Source organism: Gymnoscopelus microlampas (assembly GCF_963454915.1).
Source record: "Gymnoscopelus microlampas genome assembly, chromosome: 6".
Lineage (NCBI taxonomy): Eukaryota > Metazoa > Chordata > Actinopteri > Myctophiformes > Myctophidae > Gymnoscopelus > Gymnoscopelus microlampas.
In genome coordinates this window covers 56136676-56149472 of record NC_139943.1, presented here as the reverse complement: position 1 = coordinate 56149472, position 12797 = coordinate 56136676, and the positions used below count along the sequence as shown (strand labels likewise).

The window sequence follows — 12797 nt, the reverse complement described above, 5'->3', positions numbered from 1 at the left end:
CCAACCCCACTTATAGGAGCGGCTACACCGCTCAAAAAAAGAAAAAACATAGCGCGTCTAGGAACCGATATGCAGAACCGAAATTGAATTATTTGTATGGGTACCCGGTACCCACCATTTCTTATTCGGTTCCTGCTTGGAACCGACTTTCGGTACCCAACCCTACACATAACAGGCCTTCACATATGTACATAGACCAACTGTAGTGTGCACATAACACTATAACTAGCAAGGTTAACATTAGCCTAGTACTGTAGTAGTTCAGTGGACACCTTCTCAAAACAATAACTATACAGAAAAAAGCAACACATACTGTACTGTGGAAACAGATCTCACCAACAGCAACAAATATAATAAATTATGTTGAGCATTATAATCATATCATTTTGCCATCTCCATGGCAGGAGGAAAAGGGAAAACAAGAATTAATTGGATAACAAATTATCCAATGTGAGAGTGTGTGATGCGTTGTGGGCTTGTAGATCTGCTATTTTCAATGTTGTCTATTTTGACAAAATGTGAAAAACGTGGAATGTTTTTGTAAACATTGTTACTATATGGTGTTACATGGTGGTCCCTGGCACTAACCTTGTGGTTGGACATGGACATACAGTCAGTGGAAAAAGCATATAGGGGTGAAGTGGTTAATGTAAGTCTTGTAATAATAATCAAAATCTAATCTAAGTAACTAGCAACGGAAGTTTGCAAATAATTGTAGTAATAATAATAATAATAATAATAATAATAATAATAATGATAATAATAACAACAATAATAATTGTAGTGGAGTAAATGTTCTTTTCAACACCACTGTATATAGCAAGTGAAACACAGTGAAAGTGCTTTGAAAAAGGCTACAAGTGTCCTATATTACAATTGAGAAAAGTCAGCACTTCCTGTCCCCCGCTGAAGCCACCCCCTGAAGCCATTTCATTGTTTCAGTATCAACACAACAACAACATATCACATGTCACTACAACACTAGCCACAACGTGTGCACTACATTTACGCATTGTTTTGTCCATTTTCCATTGCTCTCTATACATTTGCCTCTATGTAGCATAATTATTAGCGTCCAACAATATTTTGCCACCACACCGGAAGGGGAAACCCTTTAGCACAAGTTAAGTTTCACTTTCGTTTTTGCCTCCGGGTGTTGCCACATAAATGAAAAACAAGCGGACCATCATGGGCTCTGGTGTTGCCAAATCATGTGCTTGAAACAACACCGGTATTGTAATGAACGTCTACACGCTCTACTGTCTCTGACTCCGATGTGCGGGCCAGGAGAGGTGGGACAAAGTCCCTATGTTGCAAGTCCAAGTCGAGTCTCAAGTCTTTGCTCTCAAGTCCCGAGTCAAGTCCAAGTCAACACAGCCAAGTCCCAAGTCAAGTCCAAGTCCTCAGCTTTTTGTTTCGAGTCCCACACAAGTCCTCAGCATTTTGGTTCGAGTCCCACACAAGTCCTAACCTTTTGTTTCGAGTCCCAAACAAGTCCTAACCTTTTGTTTCGAGTCCCAAACAAGTCCTAACCTTTTGTTTCGAGTCCCAAACAAGTCAAAATGTTAATTCAAGATATGTAAAGATTTACATAAATCATGAGCATTTTTCACAATTTGAATTTGTTTTAAAACAAGGGTTCTTCCAGGCCAACAGAACGCAGATACTGTACTTTTAATTTCCTCCTTGAGGACAGGGTTTAAAAGGGCCCTTTTTAATGAATATAATGTAATTTTGTACAATCTGTATGGTAGAGAGAGTAGTTACAATATAACTTATACAATCAGGGTGTCTCCCTGCTCTTCTATTGAGACAATTAGATAATGTCAAAGGCCATATCTCACCTAGACACAGGATCTGACACAAATTCAGTGTATCCTCTGATCAAGCAGGCAGGCTCTATTATCACTATGGTGAAATTTCAGCACTTGCACTGGAAACCGCGTTCAAATCCGAGGTAGATGAGGAAATGTATATAGCGCTGAAGTGGTCAATGTATGTTTTGTATTAATAACCAAAATCTACAAGGTACCTAAAGTTTTCAAATAATTGTAGTGGAGTAAAAGTAGGCTAATATCTGCCTCTCATAGTTGAGTAGAAGTAGGTAGCTGATATATTGCACTTTTACCTTAGCGCTAGGTTTTTTCTCGTCTTTTCTCGTAATCTTTAAAACCGAAAGCTATAACTGCTGGAGTTGACATTTTATTCCACCTGGCTTCAGTTCCAGCAGCGACGGCAGGAGTGAAGCCGGTGTGTTGTTTGTTTGGTAACGTGCAGCATGTGGGCCAGTGTTGCCAAGTATCGGGAGAGAAACAAGCGAACCGACTTCCAAAAACAAGCCAAAAACAAGCAAAACTTTGTCCAAAAGTTAGGGTAAATAAGCAGCTTTGGCAACACTACGCTAGGTGTCACTGACGGCCGTGATTTCTGACTAATAACATTATAGTTGATGCACACTTTTTAAACAGTTTTGGCTTGCTTAAGTGACTTGAAAGTGACTTGAATTGTGACTGAATTTTCAAGTCAAGAGGGCTCAAGTCAAGTCAAGTCTCAAGTCTTTAGCGTTCAAGTCAAGTCAAGTCTCAAGTCTTTGGCATTCAAGTCCCAAGCAAGTCCAAGTCTATTTTTGATTTGGTCAAGCAAGTCTAAAGTCATCAAAATCGGGACTTCAAGTCAAGTCGAGTCTCGAGTCTCGAGTCCAAGTCCCCACCTCTAGACGGGAGGGCCGCGTAGCGGCCCGAACGTCTAGTAGGTTACAATTCTGCACCAACAACAACAAATAAAATTATAGCATTATAATATCTTAATGTAATGTCACCACGGCGGGAGAAAAAAAAATAAGGAAAAAAAGGTAGGCCTACTGCGCACATAACTGCGCACATAACATGTACGGGTTCATTACAACCCGTACATCTACATAAACGTTAAAATGTCAAATATAAAGTGCTTACCTCATGGCCACGTATGTTACAATTATGTACAGGCCCTCAGAAGTACCCGTATCTTCCGTATTTTTCAATAAAAAGCATTTAAATCTGATCAGTGGCCATTTTCAACCTGGTTTTCTCCATTACAACCCCGTACATCTACATAAACATTAGTCATAAGGAATAAGACTTATCGGGCCCCCCATTAGGCTGGGGGGGGGGGGGGGCGCCCACCAAGCCAAGATCTTTTTATTTTTTTTTATAATAGAAAAATATACATATTTGGGCCTGATTCACTGAGTTGTTCGTAAATAGTGCCTAAATAAAGTGACTAAAGGGGTTCGTATTTTCGATAAGCACAAATGGATGTGCGTGCCAACCGCTGTGTAAATCTCTGATATGTCTGTGTCACCGGTCTTCCTCATTTTTGTCTGACAGTCAGAGGCGCGTTCACGTGGAGAATCATTTGCATTGCTCCATGTCCCATTTAAGACCATAAAAGGCAACTGGAAACTGACGGAATACATCACCACTCTTCAAAAGGGACAGATCTACAAGCTGACAAAGCGGTGCGACGCACCGCATGACAAATTGTAGATCAGCGCAAGTGAGTCCCTCACGCGATTAAACGTTTATAAAGTAAACAGCCGACTCTCACGTTTAATGAAGAGAATAAGAAGTTTGTTTACAGTTTAACCTCACGAACAAAGGCTAATAAAACTTGGAATGGATATTGTTACGTCCCCGTCTAGGAGAAAAAGAGATGCAACATAAAGTGGGAGTGAAACCTGTTTTTATTTACAAATTAATATATATTTACATGAACTTAAATAGACTTTAACGTGTGTGTGCGGGCAGGGGTGATGGCCTCCATAAGATGAATCTGAGGGCGGAACACACACGCGTTGCATGATTAACTATGTAAAAACGTCAGAGGCTTGATATGTTTGACATTTCAAATCTGTTTCAATATGCAAATAACTCTACCTGTATTGTTAGAAGGATGCATTAATCGCTAGGTATGTGTAGAAACCGGTTTATTAGTTTCATGGTAGAGCAAAGTAGAACATGACACGAACATGCTTGCATAATGCACATGCAACGGCCACGTGCCACGTGAATGGCAACGACGTGCCGTACAGCACGTTAAGTTACATTTCTTTGATAAGACTTTCAGAGGTCTTTTATCTCTCTCTCTCTCTCTCTCTCTCTCTCTCTCTCTCTCTCTCTCTCTCTCTCTCTCTCTCCATGCCAGGAGATAATAAAACACCTTTCTATCTACTCAGATAACGGCCATCACAAATTCATTACTATTAATATATAATAGTTTTGTTTTAAATGTTCATGCCTAAAAACAAATATTGGATAGCATTTTATTTAGACTGATGCCAGGTCATTGTTGACGTGGCATCCTAAGTGTGTGTATAGTTTCAATGTACATCATTTCTTTATTTTTTGATATTACTATAATGTTTAGCCTGATGGATAGGTTATTGGTTTATCTATGATCCTAGATTACTGACGCACTACACTATGCATTTGATGTATTACCTCGAGTTTATCTTGCTTACTGTAAATCACGTCTGCTAAATGCCAAAATTGGCTTTTGTAATTTTCACGGTGTCCTAGTTATTTGTATTTGTGAAATAGCCTTATTTATGATCAAATAATAGGCTATGGGTGTGTGTGGGGGGGGGGGGGGGGGGGCACCAGGTAAAATGCTGGTAAAATACAGCTGTAAAAACAAAACAGAAAAGAACAAAACATAGTTGACCCTATTGTAAAGTAGTCGGGTTTATGAAATTATTGCAGTTTTAACATAATTCAGCACGGTTTCAAGAGATAACACACCAAGAGATAACATTAACACACCAAGAGAACATTAACTTCAATCAAACAGCAAGTGAGATACTATACTACTTCAAATACACACACACACACACACACGCACGCACGCACGCACACACACACACACACACACACACACACACACACACACACACACACACACACACACACACACACACACACACACACACACACACACACACACACACACACACACACACACACACACACTACCTTCCTTGGGGGTGTATCAGGGGGTACCCAGCAAAATTAGTTAATATAGCGTCACAATCCTTTTAACCACTTTAACCATATATGTTATACCTTGGCTATTAAAAAAATAGCAGATCTACAAGCTCATAGCGCGTCACTTTGTGCCGTGCTATGAGCTTGTAGATCTGCTATGTTTGTAAAAATCCCTGGCACAAAATGTTTTGAGATGGGGGTCCGCAGCCAAATACAATTCCATTTTGGGGGTCCTTGACACGAACAAGTTAGAGAACCACTGGTTTAAGTTAAGGAGCATGGTTTCATATATCGTAAATATGAACTTTGGCCAAAGTCTTACGTTTATAATCCATGTATTCTTGTTTACATTTCCTCCGTCCGTGGTGCTGGTGACGTTAGGTCAGTGTACAGAGCACAGCGGAATCAACACAACGCACTTCCTCTAAAAACTAGGAAAATCTATTTCAAAATAAGAGCATCTTGTAGGCCTAATATATGATTAGTGAACACTAGTTTTATCTTTTAGTCTATTTACAGGAAGTAGGTGTGTGTCACTCTGACCAGAGCGCGCGAATGTATGTATGAGTTCTACAGTAACGAAGTACTTGTACTCCGTTACTTCCCATGAGCAGTGGTGGAAAAAGTACTACATGTTTTTACTTAAGTGAAAGTACCAATACTGCAATGCAGAAATACTCGGTTACAAGTAAAGGTCAGGAATTCAAAATTTACTTGAGTAAAAGTACAACAGTAATGGTATCAAAATGTACTTAAAGAGTACCAAAAGTAAAAGTACTATGCAGAATGTCCTGCTTCACACATTTTCAAATGTATAAACATATTTAGAAAATAGCAGATCTACAAGCTCACAATGCATCGCATCGCGACGCATAGTGGGCTTGTAGATCGGCTATTTTCAAATGGCCGAAATGTATATAGGGCTGAAGTGGGTAATATATGTTTTGTAATACTAATCTAAATCTACAAAGTAACTAGTAACTATATAGTTTTCCAATAATTGTAGAGGAGTAAACGTATAATATTTGCCTCTGAGATGTAGTGGAGTAGAAGTAAAAGTACAGGAAATTGGAAATACTCCTGTAAAGTAAAAATACCCCAAAATTTTACTTAAGTAAAGTACTTGAGTAAACTCCTGGCTATCAAACGCGGACGAGACCGTCAGTAGGATCTCCAGGAGAATAGATTCTATAGCCCGAAGGGACAGTCATGGGTTCTATTGGTTTTTGTTGGTTGTCAGGGCAATATCACAACCAATTGGTGGACGGGCTATGCCTGGGCCTCGTCTTTTTTTAAGCATGCAATTTCCGTGAAATTTTGCACGCATGTTTCCACTATGCCGAGGAAGAAATGCCACTTGAAAAATGTCTAATCAGCCTCATGGTGGTGCAATAACAGACCGATTTGTGTTTTTACCTATAACTGCACCGATCTGTGTAAAACAGTTGTATGCAAACTCCCTAGAGGTCAAGGAAAAACCTTTGCCCTGCACTTTTCACATAGCTGCCTTTTATAGCGCCACCAGGAGTCCGACTTATGTAAAACACTTTTTTTATATTCCTCCTTCCCATTTTATCCAAATTTCACGCCAATCGGTACACATGCTCTCTATAGTCATGTGATCATGACGGATGTGTTTGATTTTTCATATTCCATCCTGATTGCCTAAGATTGACATCTAAGGTTTGCAGCAGTGGCGTGTTTTGAACAAAATTCCACAAATCATGAACGCACCGTCCGATTGCGGTCAAACTTTGCACGCACATTCACACTATGTTGAGATACAAATGCCACCCTTTTAACATTGGCCTGTTATAGTGCCACCAGCAGGTCTAATTTAGCAAAACAAGGCCTAAGAAGGAATGGCACCCTTATTATAGCGCCACCATGAGGCCACAATAACCTACCTGATCTGGCGGAGGAGCACATTTTCTAGTTTATTACTTCTTTTTCTCCCTTATTTAGTCATTATGCCAATTGATCCCTCCCCACACACATTTCTGTGTTGTCACTGCTGTCGTATCCTACTGACTCACCTGCCAGTGAGGAGCCCCCACCAGGAGGTCGTATGAGCCTTCGTCCTACTCCTCCTGCTGCCCAACACTCCCCGCTGACAAGTGCCGCCTCAGCCCGTAGGAGTACGTGCAATGACAGATATCACCCTCCCCACCCGGCTTCCCTCCCCCATAACACGGGCCAATTGTGCTCGTGTAGACGCTCGACAAAGCCATATGCACCACGGTGGATTCGAACCCACAACCTCCATGTTGGTGGGCAGTGACTTTACCACTGCGCCACCCGAGCGCCTAATGAGACAGACTTTTAATCAATCGTCTCTGAAACATGTTTACAGTTGGAGTAAGAGTGACAGCATGGGACAACAACTGGGACCAAGCTTTGAATCGTGAATGTCCACAGGGCCAAGCTGTTTCCCACATCGCAAGGTACAGAAATAAATAAATAAATGAGGACGCAACACACACGCACGCAACAAACAATTCAATCATTCCATCACTTTCATTTGTTTCCAAGCGAACACCACAACCATCATGAAGATCGTCGCTGGAGCGTCCGATGCAGGGCAGCAGCTGTGACCTTCAATGACTGTTCCTGGTCAGGCTACGTCAACAATTTTGATCAGCCTGTGAACTTCAACTGTCGTGACAGCTTTGTCATCACTGGGATGAAAAGTTATCATCACAATGGCTACGAAGACAGACGGTAAGAACAGCATGCAAACCTAATGTCATGAAAAGCTGGCATGAAATATAAGGCATTAGCATTAGGTGTTATAGAAAGGACTATTTAATTAGCAATATCAGCAGCTACTCTCTGTGTGTGTGTGTGCGTGTGTGTGTGTGTGTGTGTGTGTGTGTGTGTGTGTGCGTGCGTGCGTGCGTGCGTGCGTGCGAGGCGCTACATCCACCCGGAGCAGAAATGTGTGGGGAGGGGGCTAATTGGCATAATGACTAGAGAAAAAAGGGGTATAATATTTGTCATCTAAAAAAACAAAGGGAGAAAAAAAATGGAATGGATGGATGAATAACATAAATAAATACAATATAATTTCAGATGGCAGTTTAAGTGCTGTAAGTCCCCTCGACTGCAAACACATGGATGCCAAGGAACACACTGGGTGAACAACTGGGACCAGTACTTCTCCTGGAGAGTTCCTGGAGGAAACTACTTGACAGGCGTGTACAGTTACCATCATAATGGCCACGAGTAAGTACAGTCACAGCCCCACGTTGTTTTTTTCTTTGTCTCTCTAACTGCAATGTTGTTCTTTATCATTCATTATTATTATGTAGTGTCCCCTACAGTTAATAAAACATCAACCGATGCACAAACTGGGACACATCATCAGAGTTGTTTCCTGGAGTCACTGGGTGTTTTGCGTCTTGCAACAGACACCCTCCTCCAGGCGACCTGACCGAGGCTGATCAAACCCCGGCCTGTGTCCAAGTGGCATGCTACTGCCCCCTACTGTCTATTGAGGGTAGTTAGAGACAGTACTAATTGAGGGTTAGGGTTAGCCTGGCACTAGCCAGACCGACGACACGGATCCACTCACACATGGACATGTGAGTGAATCCACGCCATCAGTCCGGCCAATGCCAGGCCAGGTTAGGTGAGATGTTGCAGCAGGTGTTGGTGAGACTAGGAGGCTTTAGGCTACCATTATATTGGCCTTATTTTATATAGCACCAAATCACATTATAAGTCATTTAAGGTCACTTTCAGTATAGAACAGGTCTAGTTTGTGACACACACACACACACACACGTGCACGCGCACACGCACACGCACACGCACACACACACACACACACACACACACACACACACACACACACACACACACACACACACAGGCAGAGAGAGGAGAGAAATATCTACGTGTGTTTAGCCATCTGAAAAGCAGGCAAAGATATCCAGACAACTCTGCTTCTACGATATCACGGATAACAAAACAATGTTTGTGACTTGTACTTGAACTGAAGCCCAATCAGTGGTGGAAAAAGTAGGGTTTTTACTTAAGTAAAAGTATCAATACTGCAATGTAGAAATACTCTGTTAAGTGAAAGTTCAAAATTGTACAAAAGGCCCATACATTGGTCAATCAATTTACTATGCTGTATTTTATATTGACAGGGATCGTCGCTTCCGTTTCAAGTACTGCCAGGGACGTATCCACTGAAGACCAAGACTGTGGCAGCAATACATTCTATGATTGTCTGTAATTGCCTGTCTATAGACCTATAATTGGTCTATTCATTGTATTATTCATTTACTTTCAGCTTCATTCTCATGACTGTATAGAGTTTGTTCATTATAATCTCACATTGTTATGAATATGAATGGGTGTTGTAGCAGAGACACAGAGAGGCTGATAGAAAGTACACCTGTGTAGTGTTCATAGCAATGAGGAATGTAAGAGAGCCTAAACACTGTATCAGGTCCATTTGGTTAAATATGTATCCATGGGGTTAGATTTGTATCCTCTTAGAACTCCTTCTTGTCAGTCTCCCAAAACCTTCCGAGGCAACCGGACACTGAACCTCTGAATTCAGGTTCATTTCTTTATTATACTTTATATCTGTCGTATAAAATAAATATTCAAGCATTTAAGTGGTCATTGTTTATTATCTTACCAAGGAAATACTTAATTTACACAACAGAGAGTCCCAGACAGTCATCTGTTCCACACACAGACAAACATACCACTTTGGGGTAGCCAAGTCTGTCACTCAAGAGCAGGGAGATGACTATATGCCCCTGAAAGAAAAGGCAGGGGGGTCTGAGAAGACCTCCCATTAAGGGTCGTCACATTGAGTCAAGTCCCAATTGTATTTATTTATTATGTGCTGAATCGAGTAACAAAATAAAACTAGAAAAAGTGCTCCTCGGAGCACAAGTCTCCGCCAGCAGACTTGTGTTGGGAATGTTGGGAATGTTCTAATTCTTACAAAAAATAGAACATGTTACTGTGTCATAGTAACATGACACAATGTCTGTATAAGTGTCCTATCCGTCCTGTCTGTGTAAGTGTCCTATCCGTCCTGTCTGTGTAAGTGTCCTATCCGTCCTGTCTGTGTAAGTGTCCTATCCGTCCTGTCTGTGTAAGTGTCCTATCCGTCCTGTCTAAGCTATTTATATTACATATTGTGATGACACCAGTGTGTCTACATAATGTATTGCTCCGCCATTTCTCAGTCATTTCGTGATTATTCCTGTCTTACCTCACTTTGAAAGAGGCTAAGACTCTTTCAAAGTGACACATGTATTTATAGGCCGCTATACGTCACTAGCCAATCAGATCACACTATTTCACCATATTGTCACGTGTCACGTGAGGCTTGACCAATGTTAGCTTGGCCGAGGGGGGGGACGGAAAGTGAAAACAATGTCTCCTGGCGGAGACAACAACATACACAAAAGAAAAAATAATGAATTGGATAACGTATCCAATGTGAGAGTTTGTGTGTTCAGTGTTGTAGTGCTACTTTTAGACGTGGGGGAGCGTACATGCACGCGCAGTCACGTGCACACGCATTTTCGTGCATGTGCGCAAAACGCACACACACTATAAAAACATGCAGATGTAATGCGGAAACATTGCGGAAACATTGTTAAAAATGTGAATAACATCAATAAATATGAATGACAAAAAGTCAAGTAAAAAAAGTACATGTGAGCCTATTGGCAATGAGTGCATGGAAAAGGGTGTATTTTTGCCTAGCAAAAACGTTGTTTTGATCAATTGTTAGAAGGATGCAATCCAGAGAATTTAAGGAGTGCTGCATTCATCCCTAGATCTGTCCACAGCCCACCAATGACGCACAGAGTGAGTAGACTGGTGTCATCTTACAATGACCAATTATTTGAATTATGTTAGGGTTGGGATCCTTTAGGATTTTAACGATTCTGGTTCCTTAATGACTCCCTCTTAATGGTCCGATTCCTTAAAGGTATAGTTCACCCCCAAAATGACTTTGTTTTTTTCTTTGTTCGATTAGTCACCCCATGAAGCCTTGAATTCATGGAGACTTTTCTTTTTTTTTCACTTTCCTAAGCCAATAATTTGATGACTGGTGGAAAGATGCTAATGTATCCGTTAGGAGACTCAAAGTTGACACTTTGAGTCTCCTACCGGAGATTATTGGCTTAGGAATGCGACGAAAACTAAAATATATCCATGAATTGAAGTCTCCATGGGGTGACTAATCGATAGGGAAAAAGTCATTTTGGGGGTGAACTATCCCTTTAATAGTTCTGTTTAACAATTCCTATAGGGGATTTCAAATGGAGAGTTATGGTGGTCCTTGAAATTAAAACATTTGAGAACCACTGGTAATGTAAATGTATAGCAGATGTGAAGTCCACATACCAGCTCTGACAGTGTGATAAAACCAGTTCCGGAAACGGTTTCAATAGGCTCTATGCACAGCAGCCATATTGGCAATGAATTGGGCCCCTTCCTTACTTCCTTCACAGGTCTTATTTTCAAGGACCCCCATAACTCTGAGAGTGTACAAACGGAACCAAATGGACCCTAACAGGTCCATTTGGTTCCATTTGTACACTCTCAGAGTTACACACTCACCATAAGGGGCCATTTGGGAACAAAAATGGAGTGTTTCTAGTGAGCCAACATGCACGATATCAGCACCCTGACCAGAATGGATCAGAGCCTTCATTAGTATCATTGGTAATACCTGTGAAGGAAGTAAGAAGAGGCCCAATTTCTTTCCAATATGGCTGCTGTGCATAGAGCCTATTGTGATGGAACCGATTCTGGTTCCTCAAATGTTGGATGCGGTTCCTCCGGTTCCGGATCCCAACCCTATGAGGATGAGGTTTGAAAACAGGTGAAATGCTCCTCTAAACAAGCAGACGATCAGGCAATACGAGGTTTGGACAGTTTTTTATTTCCCTTTTTATAAGGCTGCTGGGGTCTCCCCATAGAAGTGGATATACATATATATACAGGAGGTTGCTATACTGGAGTTACACTGAAGGGGGCAGAGTGGAGTCCATATTACACAGACATCAAGAAACAACACTGATAGGCCCCTCACCCTTCTGGTGGCCACGCCCTAAAATCCTCAGTGCCCCTTTGGCACTCCCGGAGTGTACCAAATGAAACCCCAAATGGTGACATTTTGTCCAACTCCCCGAGTGACAAAGGGTTAAATCAACACTCAGAATTTGACAGCGCACAAACCAGCAGAGAGAGAGAGGGAGAGAGAGAGAGAGAGAGAGAGAGGAGAGGGGGGAGAGGGGAGGGGGGGGGCAGCACAAGAGAATCAGGAAGAAGGGAGAGAGAGAGAGAGAGAGAGAGAGAGAGAGAGAGAGAGAGGGAGGGAATACAGATACAGAGAGAGAGAGAGAGAGAATGAGAGTGAGAGAGAAAGAGACAGATAGATAGAGAGACAGGTAGATGACGCAGTCTTACTGCCTAATAACTTAACACTAGAAAAGAACGGACAGATTTTCACGCACAGTGCATCTTCAATAAGGTTACATGGAGAACCATTTACCATAAATATCTGGATTTATGTCAAAAAATAATAAACAAAACCAAACAAAAACAGTCATTGTTCAGTCTTTCTTTCTTTGTCTTTTTTTTCCTATTCATGTAATTTTCTTTACTTCTCCTCGCGTTGTTCTTCGTATTTCTGTCCCTCCTCGCAGGCGTGGCCGTGTGGGCGGGGCTGCAAATGCCACACCTCCTTCAGGACCGACGAGGAAGTACCCCCCCACGCGCACACAC

The 12797-nt window shown here is 41.6% G+C and overlaps 1 protein-coding gene across 1 annotated transcript in view; it reads left to right on the top strand.

Moving 5' to 3' along the window:
* Nucleotides 1-9625, top strand: part of LOC311047917 (uncharacterized protein) — a gene marked incomplete at its 5' end in the record, with an annotated part of 35095 nt that extends 25470 nt beyond the window's left edge. The window contains 4 exons of the mRNA XM_084060869.1: nucleotides 7375-7465; nucleotides 7554-7742; nucleotides 8094-8246; nucleotides 9176-9625. Coding sequence (XP_083916995.1) covers nucleotides 7375-7465; nucleotides 7554-7742; nucleotides 8094-8246; nucleotides 9176-9221 — 479 coding nt within the window. The 3' untranslated portion in view covers nucleotides 9222-9625. The remainder of the gene's footprint in view (nucleotides 1-7374; nucleotides 7466-7553; nucleotides 7743-8093; nucleotides 8247-9175) is intronic.
* Nucleotides 9626-12797: the final 3172 nt, after the last annotated feature.